The following is an 18910-nucleotide window of genomic DNA, read 5'->3' as shown; positions in this document are numbered from 1 at the left end:
TATTACAGTAATAATCACGGTGCTTGTTCACAAATGTAGATGAGTAAAGAATACAACATAAATTGGATACTTTGGAATTATGTTACTGTACTTGATAAATTTTTGCAGTGAAATACTAATTTGCTTGTTATGGGAAATGGAATGTGGCTATTAGGAATATAATTCCTAAATCTAAAGACAGAACTGATGGGAGTCTGAGAACTGATGGGAGTCTGAAAGCATATTGAAACATACTTTTTGCTTTTTATTTTTAATTAATTATTATTTTTTTTTTTTTTGTAATTTCATGTGATTTCTTTTCTATTTTGTTTAGTTTCTTCTTTTACCTGGCTCATGTGGAAATATGTTTCATATCATTGTACATATGTAGCTTATATCAGATTGTTTGCTTTCTTGGAGAGAGGGGGAAAAAGAGAGGGATGGTGAAAAATATGGAATTCAAAAATCTTTAAAGAAAAGAATATTTAAAAGTATCTTTACAAATTGAGAAAAAAATACTGATTAAATTTTTAAAAATATGTTTTCCTGTCAGTTCAAATGGAGGTAACAGTTCGTAACATTTGATTTTTACCCTGGGCCAGAATTTGCTTTGTGTTATACCTATAAATTTCTTTCCTGATTCTTAGTGTATAGGTTATAAGGGGAAAAAATAAACTCTTAGAAGTGGTAATAGTATAGATTTGTTTTGGAAGTTTCCTTCTATAATGAAAAAAGCTCAAATTTTATTCATAAGATAGTATCATTTTGCAGATGAGGAAATTAAATCCCAGAATTAGCTTGATATGTCCAGGGTCACACATCAATATCTGGATTCAAAGCTGTTTTTCTTGTATTAAAGTGCAATATTCTTTACACTTAAGGATACTGCTTCATTTTATGAAAGAAGCAAAGACAAAGTAATTAGTGGAATCATTTTCTGAATTCATAGGGGTAATTTCTAGAGTACTAATCCAAAAAAAAAATCACACCAAAGTCTATATTTGAACCCCATCTTCTGTCTCCAATTATTGTTTTGTTTTTTGTTTTTTTCTCTTCTCTGGTAGATGTGTTCAATAAAGCTTTATGACCATTTGTTAGGGACAACATATTGTAGACAACGATTTTTATTCAAGTATGGTTTGGCCTTTAAGGTTTCTTTTTCAACCTAATTTTCTGTGAAATTATACAATAATACTTACAGAAATTCTAGAACCAGAGCAGTCATTCGATGAGATGTGTAGCTGAAGTTTGATTTTTAGAAGTCAGACTGAATTGTTATGTCTTTTATAATAGTAATTGTTGTCTTCAACAAAATTCCCAGAAAGAAAATGTAGAGAGATATCCTGCTCCCCTCCTCCATTTATTATAGTTGATAATTTTAGTATAAGTTGACTAGTTCACCTAAAAGTTATCAAACAATTTTAGGAGAAATGCTGTTGAAATTGGGAAGATTGAAAGAAGCTGGTGAAATATTCAAAGACTTGATTGATCGGAATGCTGAAAATTGGAATTACTATGAAGGTTTAGAGAAAGCTCTGCAACCTCGTATGTAGTATATTTCTTTTTATTGCTTCTAAAATGTTATTGTTTTTTAAAAATTAATTTTATAATTATACATTTTTTTTGGACAGTATATATGCATGAATAATTTTTTTTATAACATTATCCCTTGTGTATTCATTTTTCCAGATTTTCCCCTCCCTCCCTTTACTCCCTCCCCTAGATGACAGGCAGTAAATAAAATGTTACTATTTTGAAGAATAATCTGTAAAGCTTCATTATTAGACATTAGAGAACAAGACATTTTAATGGTATTTTTAAATGTTGGTGTTTTTTTTTTCTGTATTGTAAATTCATGTTAATAAATATTCAAATATTCTTGAATTTTAAGAAGATAATTTAGATGTTAAATGCTTTAGAGAAAATTAAAAATTACCTTTTAGATAACAACATAGTATAAATTAAAATGTTACTAATTGATGGTAAAGATATAACTTTCATAGAGCACTAGCCTTGAATTCAGGAGGACCCAAGTTCAAATCTGGTCTCAGACATTTAACACTTCCTCACTGTGTGACCCTGGGCAAGTCACATAACCCCAGCCTCAAAAACAAACAAACAAACCAAAAAAAGATATAACTTTCATGAAAAGTCAGCACAGGATAATTATCATCTTATATGTTTCGGGTTCATAAAATTCTATCAGCAGCTCTAATTATTTGTAGCACTTTCAGTTTTACAGAGAACTTTTCAGATAGCAATCCTGGAATAGATTTTGTAAATATTTATCTTTTTTTTTTTTTTTTTTTAATTGATGAAGACAATTAAAGCCAGTGAACTTATGGTTTGTTTAAGGTTATATAATCTGCTAATAATTAGCTGCTATAGAAATGGTCAAAGGAAATTAGGCTAAATTCAATGCTTTAATGAATGTATACATTAAGCATAGTGTTCAAATGTCATTTAACATGATTTTTTGGGGGGGGGAAGAGGGACTACAGGGCAATCAGGGATAGTAGTGCCTTACAGGGGGTTACACAGCTAATAAGGGTCAAGTCTCTGAAGCAGAATTCTAGTCTAACTCTAAGGCTGATGTTCTATCTACTACACCATCTAACTGCACTGAACTTGACTTTGGTTCTTGAAGTAGTTTTATCTTATCCCTTCCCATCTATTAATTTTTTCATTAAAGACAGTTTTCTCAATTTCTGTAGAGATAAAATTCATCTTTTGCTATTTGAATTTCTAAATCAGTAGATTAAAACTAATGACTTTTTTTTTTCCCTTACTATTCTAATTTTTTTCACTTGTACCATTAGAACAGTTAAGAACCTACCAGATTTGGAGTTTACTATAAATAATAATACTAAATAATAATTTAATAAATTATTATATGTATGTAGATATAAATAAATGATTAAAAATACCCTAACATTTATCTCTTTCAGTCCTCTTTAAATTGGACACATTCCCTCTATTTGTAGAGTTCAGAAGACAAACATTTAATCCAAATTGTCATCATATAAACTTGATAAGCCTCATGGAATTTCATGCTTATTTTTCTTTAATTTCTTTTGTTAAATACTTCCTCAAATTAAATGCTTGCTGATATAAATTTCTTCCTTCCCTCCCTCCCTTCCTCCTGGTCTCCTCCCCTCTCCCGCTTTGAATATAAAGTCAAAATGCTGAAATGTTAATATAAAGTCTTATTTACTATAAAACTAATCATAAACTAGTAGTTTACTACTAGTAAAGATAGTTAAGGTATTTCATGTCTAATTTGGAACTATAATAAACTAACTTCCATATATGAGGATACTGTATTACTTTAAATTACATCAATTTACAAAAACTAACCACAGTACTTTATTTTTTAGGTGTCCTTAGGACTTTTTCTCTCCCATGGTAAGTTCTGGAGCTCCAACTTGTGACATCAAATAGGTCTCAGAAATGGTTTAGGTCTGATAATCTAATTATAACTATATTTTAAGACTTTTTCTCTAAAACTAATGGGTACTTTTTTTTAGACTATATTCATAGTTTGTTGACATCAGAAATATTTTTGCCTTTTTTTTTTCTTTTGGATGAGGTAATCGGGATTATGTGACTTGCCCAGGGTCACACAGCTAGTAAGTGTTAAGTATCTGAGACCAGATTTGATTCCTGACTACAGAACTGGTATTCTATCCAAGGTGCCACTTTACTGCCCCAGATTTTTGATATTTTTAAAGATAAAGCATGATCACATAAAGCACATTTTCTTCAATAACTATCATATAATTTTTAGAATTAGATTACTTAATGTTTCATAATATTTCCAGACCTTTAATAACCTGAAAATAATTATTCTCATTGAATAACTCATTTTTAAAATCCAACCACATTGGAGCTCCAAAACATATTATTGGGGGAAGGAAGAAGTCCTGCCACATTTAGTATGTTAGAGAAAGGATAAATCCAGGTCTTTGTGACACCAGTGCAACCCTCTGTCTAGTATGTCAATTGTGTTTCTTTGTGTTTTGTTAGATGTTGTATAATGAAATATGAATGCATTCCTGACATTTAGGAATTTTGATGTGTAGAACCATCCAAATAGCTTTAATTTATTTCCATATAATTTTGTGGAAGTATGTGTTATCTCTGTTATTTTATGATTATATGTTACTTTGGTGATAATGAAGGGCATTAAAGAGTGAAAAAGAAGCAAAATATATTTTCTTATTCAATTCCAAATTGACACTTATTTGAGAAAGGGCTATTCTTCCTGGGAATGATGCTATAAAATTTCAAAGTATTGTTTAAAACTATTTGGGTAATATTTTAAATATCTTGGCACTACAAAATTAAAAAAATCAATCTTTCCATAATTTTAAGATTGGTATAATTTTATTTGTAATTCAGAAATGTAAAATTGCTATTTATAATATAACAATTTAACACATATATAATATATTATAATTTATAATTATAATATAATAAATAATTGTATTTAATTTTTTAAAAACTTTATCTTGTATATGTTATTTGTTAATATTAGGTACCTTAGAAGAGAGGCTTCACATTTATGAAGAAATAAGCAAGCAGCACCCCAGAGCATTTTTGCCCAGAAGATTACCTTTAAACTTTGTCCCAGGTAATATCTGGATATCTTTTAGATCACTATTGTCTTTTTTCAAATTGGCATAATTTAAAGAATTTAGATTTTTTTTTTTCTAGCTAGGCAAAGCCAAGATGGAAGCATTTTTAATACCCTATCCAAAGGTTGTAAATTATATTTTATTTGCCCATATTAAGGACATTAATTTTATTTTAAAATAGTTAAGGTTAGAGATATAACGACTTTTCATGCCAGGGAGATTACAATGTAAAAAAATCTTATACTATAGGTTGTTGCCTACCTTACATTGTCTTAAGATTGTTTCCTAAAGTCTGTTCAGGATAGCTCCATACTTTTCCCCCCTTTTTGGTCAGTCAACAAGCATTTATTGAATGTCTTCTATGTGTCAGGCACTATGCTAAGCTTTGGGATTACAAAGAAAGACAAAAAACATATTCCTTTTCCTCATGGAGCTTACCTTTTATAATGGGATAATTACAATTACAAAATTTCAATAAGATTGTTATTATTATTGTAATTAGCAAAATTTTTATATAATCCACTTTTGAATTTCAGATATTATACAGAATTTTGATTGGGATTCTTTGAAATTGAGATTCCAAGATTGAGATTTTTAAACTCTTAATAATTTATTTACTTCTTTATATCTCTATATCTGTCTCTTATGAACTTTAAAAAAAAAAACTTTCTACATTTTTTTGGATCACTTCATTTTCTCTGAAGTTTATAAAGATATCTTAATTACATATTGTGTTCCATATTTTATGACCACCAAGAACCTTTGTTCCTTTGTAAAATTGGATATCTCTACAATTTAGAAATTAGAGATGTTAGTTGTGATGTGAAAAATGTTAATTGGCAGGAACTTCCTTTGCCAGCTGTTTTATGTATTTATCAGTAAAGTTTGGTGGCATGATGGGCTCTTGGCTCCAGGTTATACATTATTGAACAGTAGCCATTTCCTTTGATAATAATTAAGTAGCAAAAATAACATTAGCCACTTAAGATCTTTCTTAAGGAATATGTTTCTATGTTGGTTTGGCTGTTCTTTCCTTTATCATTTTAAAATGTGAGCTTATAGCTTTTCTTTTAGGTAAGAAAAATAAAAGCATTACCCAATTGAGCCAATTTTTAACACAATGTAACTAAGATTTTTTTTTTTTTACTTATTGGTTATAAATATTTTTTTTGGAAACATCAGAGTTTATTGTTAATATTGTTTTTGTAGTTGATAGTTGGCAATCATTGGGCTATTTTTTTTTTTTTTTGAAACAAGGACACCCTTAGTTAGCCCTGTCCCCCAACCCCCAGCTTTTTATCCTTCGATTATTTCTAGGAAAGGCAGATTTGTTCTGTAGTAATATCAACATTACTTTATGGAGAATATTTAGGTTAGAGTGATAAGATACATTAAAATACCTTTCTTTTAATTAAAAAAAAAACACATTCTAATTAATTTTAAGACCATTTTTAAATCCTCTGATTTCTTGGTAAAATTTGAAGTTCCAAATTGGTATAGTCTTAAGATAGGATCGTTTTTCTCTTTGGCATAATTATCTAACAAACCTGTTTTAAAGAGGAACCTTTCTGTGACTTGTAGTACAGAGTGACTTGACTGAAACCTAAATCACTCAGGTTCTCATTAATTGGTCAGCAGTAGGTCCCAGGCTGAGCTGGACTTAGTCATTGTTTGGGCCCAGATTGGTTCAGAGTAAATTTAAGTAGCAGTTGTTTCTGTTTTGGCTGGAAATCCTCAGGGTCTTTCCCTTCCGGACTAGGTATTGATTGGGTATTGCCTCAGTCAAACTGAAACCTGATAAAGATCAGAGCAGGTCTCCCACTGCATCCAGGCTACCTCTACTCTCTTGATTTGCATCTGGCAAATTGGATCTGCATAACTCCACAGGAGAGAATGAGGGCCCAAGACCTTGCCCAGCTCTCATTCTCTTAAATCTAATTTTCTTGCAAGTCATAATATCACCCTTCTGGTGTCTTGGTCTTCTTTGAGAACAAGTAAAAACAGCAACAACAGTAACAACAAAACTTCCATGTAATTACAATTGACATTTACATATCACTTTATAATTTGTAGGGCACTTTTAATGTAAGTCTTAAATGTAAGACTATAAAACAGCTTTGTTAGGTAGGTGCTACAGTTACCAACTCCATGTTAAGATGAGGAAACTGAGTGAACCTCAGTTCACCTGAGTGAATGATTGTGACTTGCCTGTGGTCTTCTAGACTCCTGATTCAGCAATTTATCTACATACCATGATATCTTTTGCTATAACACTGTTTGCTGAGGTGTGAAGTGGGTCAGTTTTGGACCTTATGCATAAGGAAGGAACATTTTTCAAAAAAGTAGTTCCAAAAAAAAAAAAAAAAAAGGAAAAAATGTCACTTGTGAGAAGTGAAAAAGTCCCATGAGCAAAATGTTCTCAGGTTAAAAAAAAACCAAAAACCTGCAAAATCCAGTATTTGTAACTTAAAGACAGCTGGGTGATGAAGCTCTGGTATATTACAAATATTTTGGAGAACATACTGCAATCTTTTTGGTAAAGTAATGTAGTAGAGTGCCAGATCTGGAATAAGAAAGCCTGAAGTTCAAATGTGGTATCAAGATACATACCAGTCACTTCACCTCTCTTTGCCTTAGTTGCCTCTTGTTTATAATGGGGATAATAATAGTATTTATCTTATAGGGCAATTGTAAGAATCATAGGAGATGATAATTTTAAAACACTTAGCATATAGTAGGTAATATGTAAAGGGTAGCTATTATTATTATCATCATTATTATTTTATCTCAGATTTATTTTATATTATGCCTATCTATAAAGCAATGAAATTTCTGTATGCCTTTGCTACCCACAGTTCATTTTAAAATATTTATTATACATCTACCATGTTTAGGGAAGGCATTATTAAGCATTAGGTATTTCAAAGACAAAGTCTTATACTCAATTTTATATTCTGCTGATATATACACAAACAAGTACAAAATATTTTTTAGAATAATACAATGTGTTATTGTATTATTCTAATTATTAGGAATAATTATAACTAGTTATTAGGAAGTTGTGGAGAAATCAGCAAAAATTTTCTATAGGAGGTCATTGTTGGGCTGGACTTGGAAGAAAACTAAGCTATTACTAAACAGAGGTCAGGGAAAATATGTTCTGGAGATTGGGACAAATCTTATACAAAAGTTTGGAGGTGAGAAATGGAAGATTGTGTATAAGCAATGGCCTATTTTACTGTGGAGCAATTTTTGGGAGATAAAGAAATGCTATCCTTTTCTTAAAACCTCAAAAAGGGAAAATGAATGAAAATTGTAATAGAAATATTTTATTGAACATGGGGGGGGAATGAAGAAAGTCTTGAAAAAAGTCTTTCTCTAGGTATAAAGAGATTGAAAGGCAGGATGTATTCAAGAAATTTATATAGCAAAAGTCCTAGGACTTTTATATGATATGAATACTCTTGAGAGCGAAGAATTTGAAAATGAAATCCTAAGTAACTATTACTTTATGGACAGAATTTTATGTGGATACAAATAGTCTGGTTTTTTAAAAAAAATTATTTGACGTCTTCCAGTAATAATTTTAGAGACATTAATTCCTCAGTGAAATTTCCCAATCTCTTTCATTTCGAATATGCATTATTCAGATGATCTATTGATACAAGATACCATGTCTCTAAAATTACTACTGAAAGATGTCATGAATTCAATGGAGTTTATTACCTAAATGAAACAATTTAAAGAAACCCAAGTATTAGATGAAAAAAAGACATAAGAAGATAGTTTCTTTCTAATATGTTATTCTTTGTGGTATACTTACTAATTCAGTGATAAGTAAATTCCTGTAAATAGCTATCAAATGAAATTCTTGATTCCCTAAGTAAGATTTATTCTTGGTCATTCTCATAGTAAAAGTCTTATTGAATAAGTTTAACAAAATACAATTTTGTTTTTAGGTGGAAAATTTAGAGAACTAATGGATAAATTCCTGAGGATTTACTTCAGTAAAGGCTGCCCACCCTTGTTTACCACTTTGAAATCTTTATATTACAATACAGAAAAGGTAAAATTTGGTATTTATTCAGTTTTCAAATAGGCTTTATGCTTATTTAAAATTCTTATAGAAGTTATTTGTCTAACTTATACAAATTTGTAGTTTAACAGCTTCCTCTTATAATGTGTTCATCTAATTTTTATCATATTAAACATGGAGTGAAGATAATATGTTTAAATAATAAAGTAATTATTAGTCTCATTTAAAATGGGGTATTGTAAGATTTAAAAAGCTGAATCCTCTCCTAAGGTGCATACTAATTTTAGTGAGTTTATAGTTTGAAATATTTTGGTTATGATGTTGATTAAAAGATATCACCATTAATTTACCCATTATTTTATAGTATTTTTAATTTGAACTTACACTACATTTATATTTGTTATGCATGCTGATGGAATTATATAGTAGGTACAGGGTATAAGAGAGAATGTATGTATAGGGGTGTTTGTGTGCCCACTTGAATTTATAAAGTATTACACTCCAAAAGTGATAAACTTTATCAGTGGTAACTTACATTGATAGAGGGACTTTTCCTACATCAATTAAATTACAGGTTCAGATAAAAAAAATCCTAGAAATAGGTTACGTCTATTAAAAATTAAATTAGATTTTTAGCTTGATCTTAATGTCAAAGATATAGCACAAGATGATTTGGGGTTTTTTGATGTATGTGTATGTAAAAAGGTAAATTGCATCTAAATATTATATTAAATCAGTAGAAAACTTATATTCAAATCTATTATTCTACCATCTATTTAATACCTTTTTCAAATGTGAATTTTTTCTGAAATAACTTTTTTATTTTTATTTTATTTTATTTTTTGCTGAGTCAATTGGGGTTAAGTGACTTGCCCAGGGTCACACAGCTAAGTGTCTGAGGTCACATTTGAACTCAGTTCCTCCTGACTTCAGGGCTAGTGCTCTATCCACTGCGCCACCTAGCCATCCCAAATAACAATTTAAAAAAAAAAATATGTTAGTTGATGTGGCAAGTGTTTTAATAGAACTGTCAAAGAAAAGTTAATTAACTTTTTCATCTTTTAATCTGGCGTCGTTATAAGTTTGTATTTATTAGTATTTTGAAATTAGGCATCTTTTAGATGTGATTGACAAACATAGTTTATTTTGAACTTTGGTTCATCACAGTGAATCATACAAGCAAAATGATGAAAAAAAAAAGTCTTTAAAAATGAAACCTTTTAATTGTGGAAGTTTTTGTTTGAATTCTTCATATAAGATAATGAAATAGAATTTGCCATTAAATTGACTAGTAAAAGTGATGTATGCATATATATATTTTATATCCCCCCTTTAAAAACTTTCATAATATATATTTAGTTTGACCCCAATGTCTCATTTACCATTTTATTGAGTTTAGTGAATACATGGATTGTGAATTTCTACTGGTTCTTTCTCCAGGCTATTATATATTTGATTAAAATAATGGAGGAGAATAAAATATATATGGAGGAGAATTTATACCTGTGTGTGTGTGTGTGTGTGTGTGTGTGTGTGTGTGTGTGTGTGTAAAACACATTTATGCATATCACATATTTATATGTATATGTAGTACATTAATACAATAGCATATTAATCAGTAGAGTGTATTTTATTTTAGACTTTTATATGGGAACAGCTTATAACTTTTTGGTGTAGTAGTGAAGAGTCCTGGGCTTGAAGTCAGGAGAACTGGATCTAAAACCTACTTTAGATTATAGGCAAGTCACAATTTTTCTTCAGCTTAAAATTGGGATAATAATTCTTGGCATGATCCACTTCAGATTGCTGTGAGAAAAGAGCTTTGCAAACAATAACAATATTATCTAAATATGAGTTATTAATAACTCCTTTTCAAACACAGCATTCTTATATTTGATTTAAGATACATAGATCAGTAGTGGGTAAGCACACTACTTAGAATTTTTTGTTAAGCAAGATTCTGTGTCATTTGTGAGAAATTAATGTGAATTACAGAAAAACTTGTAGAAACTCCATACATTTATCACTATGAAAAGCGATTAAAATTGTTGACAAATCTAGAATAAAATAAATGAAAGATTTCACTTTTTTTTTTGGCCATTTAAAAAAAAGGTCATTAATGATGTTAGATTTGAAATTACTTTTAAGTATATTTGAAAAAATGTTCAGAATTTAAATCAAAGATGTGAATAGAAAAGTCAATTGATTTTTAAGCTCATATCAGTCGAATCCATTAGTATTTTTGAGTAATAACAAAGACTTGGATAAGTTTGTTATATTTCAGTGTAAAATGTTAGTAAAATTATGTACATGTAGCTAGGCACTATTGTGATGTGATTAAAAATTAATTTTTTCCTGTCATCGTTATGAGAATCTTAAAATAGATATTTGTCAGTGAGCTTTTAGGACATCTAAACTCTTAAAGAATTAACTCTTAGGGAGCAGCTAGGTGGCGTATGGTCTCAGACACTTAACATTTCCTAGCTGTTTGACCCTGGGCAAGTCACTTAACCCTAGTCTCAGAAAAATTTAGACATCTTTTGATCTGATTTCAGAGTAAAGTAGCAGTAGGACTAAATAATGGTGAAGAAAATATAAAAAAGGACTGTTTTCCTTTAAAAGACAATCATTTCATTAATGTGGGGATTACAATTATCCCACATTGGGGCAGCTTGTGTGTAGCAGTGGATAAAGCACCAGCCCTGAATTCTGGAGGACTTGAGTTCAAATTTGGTCTTAGATACTTAACACTTCCTAGCTGTGTGACCCTGGGCAAGTTACTTAACCTCAATTGTGTCAGCAGTAAATAAACAAATAAATTATCCCACCTACAGTAAGAGAGACTGAGGCAGAACTGTAACCCAAAGGCACATTCCCCCCTTCCAGGGCCCTGTTTTTTTAAATAGAGCTAGATAGCCAGTCATTCAAGAACAACTATACCTAATACTAAGTAATTCCACTGATTGACATATGATATAAAAACAAAAAACAAAAAAAAAACCAACAAAAAAAAAAAAGGAAAATAATATGTCAGCAGGATCACAAGTTGTGTGAAGCAAGGAATATTTCCACAGAGGGTGGACAAGCATTTTTGATTAGGCAGTAGGAAATGGTACAAGCTATCGAAGTCAGGGACATAATTGGTCATAAGATGGTCACCTGCTCCTATTCGACAAGTGACTGGTCCAGAGGTACAAAAATGTTTTCAGAGACTTTCTATATAGTTCTCATCTTTATCACACTGGATTTGATCACATGACAAAGAAAAACAAGGGTGAGAGCCTTTAGTTACCTTCTTATTGTTAAACAAGTGACCTTAGCATCTGCAGCTCCACTGTTTTGGAGCCTTATATTGAACTCTGATAAGATGCTATCAAATTTGATTAATACTGATTGGAATAGATCAGGAGTCCAAATAAATCAGCTCTTACAACAAATATTTATTAAATACCCACTGTGTGCAGAGATGTTATATAAACAAGAACAATAGTCTCAAGATCTATGCTGGTGGGGTAAATGGAAGGTAATTTTTGGAACAAGAGAGATTCACCTGGAGATATCATGAAAGACGTCATCAAGAAAGTGGCACCTGAATTAATCATTTTTTTAAATTGAATTTTATTTTATTTTCAGTTTTGAATTCTCTCCCTTTCACTTTGCCACCTCCCATTGGGAAAGCAAAACAAAACCTAAATCTGTTAAAAATATGTATAAATTCTTGCATTATCCATGTCCAAAAAAGTGCCACAATCATTTCCCTGAGTCTATTATTATCATTATTTTTTGTAATCAGGAAATGAAGAACATGCTTGATCATGAGCTTTCAGGAATCATGCTTTTTCATTGTATTGACCAGATTTTCTTAATTTTTTAAAGGTGTTTGTTTTTACAATGTTGTTATGTGTATTAGTTGTTATATGTATTGATTCTGCTCACATCTTCCTAGATTTTTCTGAAACCATTTTCCTCATCGTTTCTCACTATAGTTTTCATCATTTTCATCTATCCTAATTTGTTTATCTGTTCCCCCACTGATGAGTATCCCATCAGTTTCTAATTCTTTGCCTCCATGAAAAGTGCTCTTGTACATATAGGTCCTTTTCCTCTTTCTGTCATCTTGTTGGGTATAACTTTGAAGTGGTATTACTGGATATTCACAATTTAATAGCTTTTTGGGCATTAGTTCCAAATTGCTTTCCAGAACCATTAATATATAATATGCCTTTTTTTCTTACAGCCTTGTCATTATTTGCTATTCCTTTTTTTGTTAGCTTTGATAGTGTGATGAGTGAAAGGTGGTACCTCAGAGTTATTTAGATTTGCATTTCTATATTAATGAATTATAATTTTTTTAATATGCTACTGATAACTTGAAACTTTGTCTTCATATTCTTTGTCTATTTATCAGTTGGGGAATGAATCTTAGTCTTAAAAATTTGATTCATTCCTTATAGCTTAGAAATGAGACCTTTATTAGACAGTGAAAGAAATTGGATTCTAAGAAGCAGAGGTGAGGAAAGAATGCATTGTAGGCATGTACAAGAACTTATGCAAAAGCATATGATGGGAGATGGTATGTCAAGTTTAAGGAACAATTCATAGGAAAATTTGTGTTATTGTAGTACTTCTACCAAAATTTTGTCTTCAGTAAAAATTTTGCTTCCATTTTGTTATTTTGTTTAATGTTTGTATTCTCTGACTATGCAACCTGGCTTCTTATGATAAAGCAGCCTGAGAGTATTTTAGGATGCTATATATGTATCTGCCACCACCTTTGGAAAAGTATTTGTTTCATTTATTGAGCTTTTAAAATTATTTTTGGAATTTTGAACTTATTAATGGTATGTACTAAAGCAAACTATTTAAGTGTGATCTCAAAGAATAAAAGAAAAAATAAAAGAAAGGGAAAAAATTGATTCCATATGTTGATGCTACATAAGTTTAGAAACTGCTTCCCTGTAGTATTTAGTTTAATAATTATATAAATGTGAATAAAAATACCATTTATGACATTTTTATAATTATTTAATTTTAAAATGAATAGTAATTGCATAGTTGATCACACTTAGCCAGTTGAAATATATTTAAGTAGATAGTCCTATTGCTATATAAAAATAATGTTAAACTATACTTAGTCCATTTAGAAAAATGCAGGTATACCTGTCACCCATAATTTCATTCAGGACTTAGCTATTCTCAGCAATACAGGGATCCAAGACAATCCCAAAGGACTCATGAAAAATGCCATCTTCATTGAAACAATCAATGAAGTCTGCAGATGGAAGCATACTATTTTTCACTTTTTTTCCCCCTATGTTGTGTCTGTGCTGTCTTTTATAACATGACTGTTATGGATTGCATATTTATAACCTGTATCTAATTGCTTATCATTGTAAGAAAGGGGGGGGGGTGGAAGAAGGAAAAATTTGGGGACCCCAAATTAAAAAAAAATGAATGTTATAACTTTTGGAAATACTTTGCATAACTTCATATGTAGTCTCTTAAGTAGGGATATGAGGATAAGGAAGAGATCTGGAACTCAAAAATTTTAAAAATAAAAGGTAAAAATTGTTTTGAAGTAACTGAGGAAAATAGTAAATAAATTATTTTTTTTAAATGAACGTTAATAATTCTCTTTACATATAGTTGGGGGGAAAAGTATTTTTAAAAAATGTCATTCAAGTTTAGAACTATTATTTTTGTAGGCCTAAATCTTTCTTATTGTAGGTTTTTTTCCCCCTACTTCTTTGTTTTCTTTTGTCTTAAATATTTTTAGCCCTTTTTAATGAGCTCTTAATTTTTAGTTTTTTAAATAGTAAAAACAACTAATTATAAATATCTCAATTTTCATTGTTTTAGCAGTTATTTAACATTTATTAAATATAACACTAGCATAGGAGAAAGCATGGTGTAATATAGAAGTGTCAAACTCAGCTGAATATGACATGAATGAGGCTAAAATGTTATTGTGAAATATTTAACAAAATAAATAAAAATACAATTCAACATAGATAATATTAATTTAGTTTTCCAAGTTTCTACTATGGAGCTCAAGGGATCCTTTCCTATCTGAGTTCAATGCCACTGTATATATATAGAGAGTGAACTGGATTTGCTTTTAACATATTGATTGTTTTTGTTCAAATAGGTCCTGCTATGGTTTTCTGAAACCATCCTCCTCATATAAAAATCTTATAGCACTATATTACTTAATCATGGTCATATCCAAACTTGTTCAGCCATTCCTTAATTGATGAGAATATCCTTGATTTCCAACTTTTTGCCACCCCGAAAAAAGCTGCTATAAATGTTTTTGTACCTACAGGTCCTTTTTCTTTGATTTTTTTGGGGGGCGGTACAGACCTGCTAGTGACATTGCTAAATTAAAGGGTATATATATGCATAGTTTTATAGCCCTTTGGGGCCTAGTTCTAAATTGTTCTTCAGAATGACTGGATGAGTTTACTAAACTACCATCAGTTCATTAGTGTACCTATTTTCCCTTCATCTTTTCTAGCATTTGTCATTTGTCATATGTATGAGGTGTAGTACTTAGCATTGTTTTAATTTGCCTTTAATCAGTAGTGATTTAAAGCATTTTTTCGTGACTATAGATAGCTTTGATTTCTTCTGAAGACTGACTTTATATAATTCTTTGATCATTTTGTCAATTATTATTTTATTTTGTTTATTTATTTATTTTTTCTGAGGCTGGGGTTAAATGACTTGCCCAGGGTCACACAGCTAGGAAGTGTTAAGTGTCTGAGACCATATTTGAACTTGGGTCTTCCTGAATTCAGGGCTGGTGCTCTATCTACTGTGCCACCTAGCTGCCCCCATTTTGTCAATTATTGAATGATTCTTATTTTTATAAATTTTACCCAGTTCTGTGCTCAATCTATATTTAACAAATGAGGTTCTTATTGGAAAAGCTGTAAAGTTCTTGATATTACTTCATTGTCTATGTACTTTTAATAAAATGTAGTTGTCCTCATTATCCATTTAAATTGGATCTATTTTTAAGTTTTGCTTTATTTGAGATCATGATTGCTACCCTCCCCCCCCCCTTTTTTTTGAATTAAGCTGAAACATATTAGATTCTGATCCAGCCTTTTGTTTGAACTCTGTGTCTTTGTTTCAAGTACATCAGTTGTAAACAATATGTTGTTGGATTCTGGTTTCTAATCCATTCTGCTACATGCTTCCATTTGATGGATGAGCTCATCTTATTCACATTCAGAGTTACTAAATGTTTATTTGCTTGTATCCCATTTTCTTGTTTTTTCTTTTCTCTCTTTATCCTGTTCTTCCTCAATTCTATTTTGCTTCTAACCACTACTTTCCTTAATCTTTCCTCCCTTTTATAATCTTCCCACCCCATTTTATCCCCTTCTTTCTTATTTTCCCTATTGGATAACTTACATTTACCCAATTTATCTATACAATTGATTGTGTATATACTTTCCCCTTTGAACCAATTCTAGTGAAAATGAGATTCAAGCATGGTTCTCTTCCCCTTCCTCACCCTCCTCATCCCCCATCTCCATATTCCCCTCCACTATAAATGTCCTTCCAAATCATCTCTTTTATTTGAGAAAAATTTCCCCATTTTACCTTAACTTTCTCTTCTCCCAATACATCTTTCTCAGTCATTTTTTTCTTTTGGAGGTCATTCTAAGAGTATTGACTTACACCCTGGTCTTCTGTCTATATTAAACTTCTTTTAACTACCCTGATAATGATAAAGCTCTAAGGAGCTACATGTATCATCTTTCTATGTAGGACTTTATTAAGTCCTTTATGATTACTCTTTCATGTTTACTTTTTAATGCTTTCTTTGAGTCTTCTATGCTGAATGTCAGATTTTCTGTTCTGCTTTAGTCTTTTCATCAGGAATTCTTGAAAAATCTTCTATTTCATTAAATAATAATTCTTCCTCCTGACGAATTGTATTCAGCTTTGCAGGATAGGTTATTCTAGCTTATAATTCTAGTTCCTTTGCTTTCTAGGATATATTCCAAATCCTCTGCTCCTTCATTGTGGAAGGCATTTAAACTTGAGTAACCTTGACTGTGGTTTTTGATATTTGAATCAATTCTTTCTGGCTATTTGAAGTATTTTCTCTTTGATCTTGGAATTTGGAATTTGGGTAAATTGTCCTAGGAATTTTCATTTGGAGGTCTCTTTCAGTAGGTAATCAGTGAATTTTTTCATTTTCATTTTCAGTTTTATCTTCTGGATCTAAAATATCAGAGCAGTTTTTAAATAAATGTAAAGATAGTTTTTTCAACATCTGTTTTTGTAAGACTTTGTGTTCCAAATTTTTCTCCTTCTCTCTCTAAGAAAGCAAGTAATCTGATATAGGCTAAATATGTACAGTTCTTTTTTTAAAAAAACTAATAATAGCTTTTCAATTTTTCTAAATACATGCAAAGATAGTTTTAAACATTCACTCTTGCAAAACTTTTTATTCCAAATTTTTATCTTTTCATCCTCATCCTTTCTTTAAACAACAAGTAATCCAATATGGGTTAAATATGTGAAATTCTTCTAAAATAACATATTTATCATGCTGTACAAGAAAAATCAGATCAAAAAGGAAAAAAAAATGAGAAAAACAACAACCAACCAACTACAAAAAAAGTAAAAATACTATGCTGTGGTCCATATTTGGTCTCTATAGTCTTCTCTCAATCCAGTAGTTCTTAAATTATCTCTCCCCAGTGTGTTTTCCTGGTCAATTGTTTTTCCAGTGAGATATTTCATATATATATATTCTTTTGACTTTATTTTATTGGTTTTTGATGACTCATGGAGACATTAGCTTCCACTTATTCAGTTATAATTTTAAAGTTTTTTTCTCAGCAGTTTTGTCAAATAGTTATTTTTTTAATAGCTTTTTATTTACAAGATATGTGCATGGGCAATTTTTCAGCATTGACAATTGCAAAACCTTTTGTTCCAATTTTCCCCCTCCTTCCCCTCACCCTTTCTCCCAGATTACATGCTGACCAATACATGTTAAATATGTAAAGTATAAGTTAAATACAATATATGTATCCATACAGGTATTTTGCTGTACAAAAAGAATCGGACTTTGAAATAGTGTATAATTAGCCTGTGAAGGAAATAAAAAATGCAAGTGGACAAAAATAGAGGGATTGGGAATTCTATGTAGTGGTTCATAGTCATCTCCCAGAGTTCTTTCTCTGGACGTAGCTGGTTCGATTCATTACTGCTCTATTGGAGCTGATTTGATTCATCTCATTGTTGAAGAGGACCACGTCCATTAGATTTGATATCATATAGTATTGTTGTTGAAATATATAATAATCCTCTGGTGTCCCTGCTCATTTCACTCAGCATCAGTTCATGTAAGTCTCTCCAGGCCTTACTGAATTCATCCTGTTGGTCATTTCTTACAGAACAATAATATTCCATAATATTCATACACCACAATTTATTCAGCCATTCTCCAATTGATGGGCATCCACTCAGTTTCCAGTTTCTGGCCACTACAAAGAGGGCTGTCACAAACAGTCTTGCACATACAGGTCCCTTTCCCTTCTTTAAGATCTCTTTGGGATACAAGCCCAGTATTAACACTGCTGTATCAAAGGGTATGCATAGTTTGATAAAAGTTTTTATTTTCTTTAGTGAGCTTTTGTGTTTCTTTTTCCACATGACCTATTCTACTTTTTATGGAGTCCTTTTTTCCCCCAAAAAATTTTTGTGCTGCTTTTACCATTAAGCCAATTCTTTTTTTTCAAGTTGTGTTTTTCTTCAGGTTGATTATTTTTGGGAGGGGGGCATTGCTGTTTATCAAGCTCTTCTCCTTTTATGATTTTCTTGCATCACTCTCATTTTTTTCCCCCTAGTTTTTCCTCTACCCACTCTTATCTCTTTAATTCTTCCAGGAATTTTTATTCAACTTGGGTTCAATTCTCATTTTTTTGAGATTTTGTTTGTGGGCTGTTTTTACATTGTTGTTTTTTTTAGCTTATGTTTTGTTCTTCCCTGCTACCAAAGGTTCTTTTTAATAGTCAAATTCATCTTCATTCCCTATTTTTTTTCTTAGCATCTTATATTTTCTTCAATAATATGTAAAGACAATATAAAGCATTCATTTTTACAAGATTCTAAGTTCTAGATTTTTATCCCTTTCTCCCTATCCTCCCCTCTTCCCAAAATAGGAAGCAATTTGATATAGGTTATGTATGTACAATATTATGAAACATTTTGTCTTAGTCACAGTTGT

The 18910-nt window shown here is 30.7% G+C and overlaps 1 protein-coding gene across 4 annotated transcripts in view; it reads left to right on the top strand.

Moving 5' to 3' along the window:
• NAA16 (N-alpha-acetyltransferase 16, NatA auxiliary subunit) overlaps positions 1-18910 on the top strand; it is a 104969-nt gene that overhangs the window by 40762 nt on the left and 45297 nt on the right. For all 4 annotated transcript variants that reach the window (XR_012487764.1, XR_012487765.1, XM_074299193.1 and 1 more), the window contains exons 7-9: positions 1405-1524; positions 4517-4612; positions 8576-8682. Coding sequence is in view for 2 of the 4 variants with exons in the window: in XM_074299193.1 (XP_074155294.1) it covers positions 1405-1524; positions 4517-4612; positions 8576-8682 (323 nt within the window). In the remaining 2 variants the exon portion in view is untranslated. The remainder of the gene's footprint in view (positions 1-1404; positions 1525-4516; positions 4613-8575; positions 8683-18910) is intronic.

This window comes from Sminthopsis crassicaudata, chromosome 3 (genome assembly GCF_048593235.1).
Source record: "Sminthopsis crassicaudata isolate SCR6 chromosome 3, ASM4859323v1, whole genome shotgun sequence".
Classification (NCBI taxonomy): domain Eukaryota; kingdom Metazoa; phylum Chordata; class Mammalia; order Dasyuromorphia; family Dasyuridae; genus Sminthopsis; species Sminthopsis crassicaudata.
The sequence above is the reverse complement of the archived record's forward strand: the minus strand, read 5'-3'. Positions and strand labels throughout refer to the sequence as shown.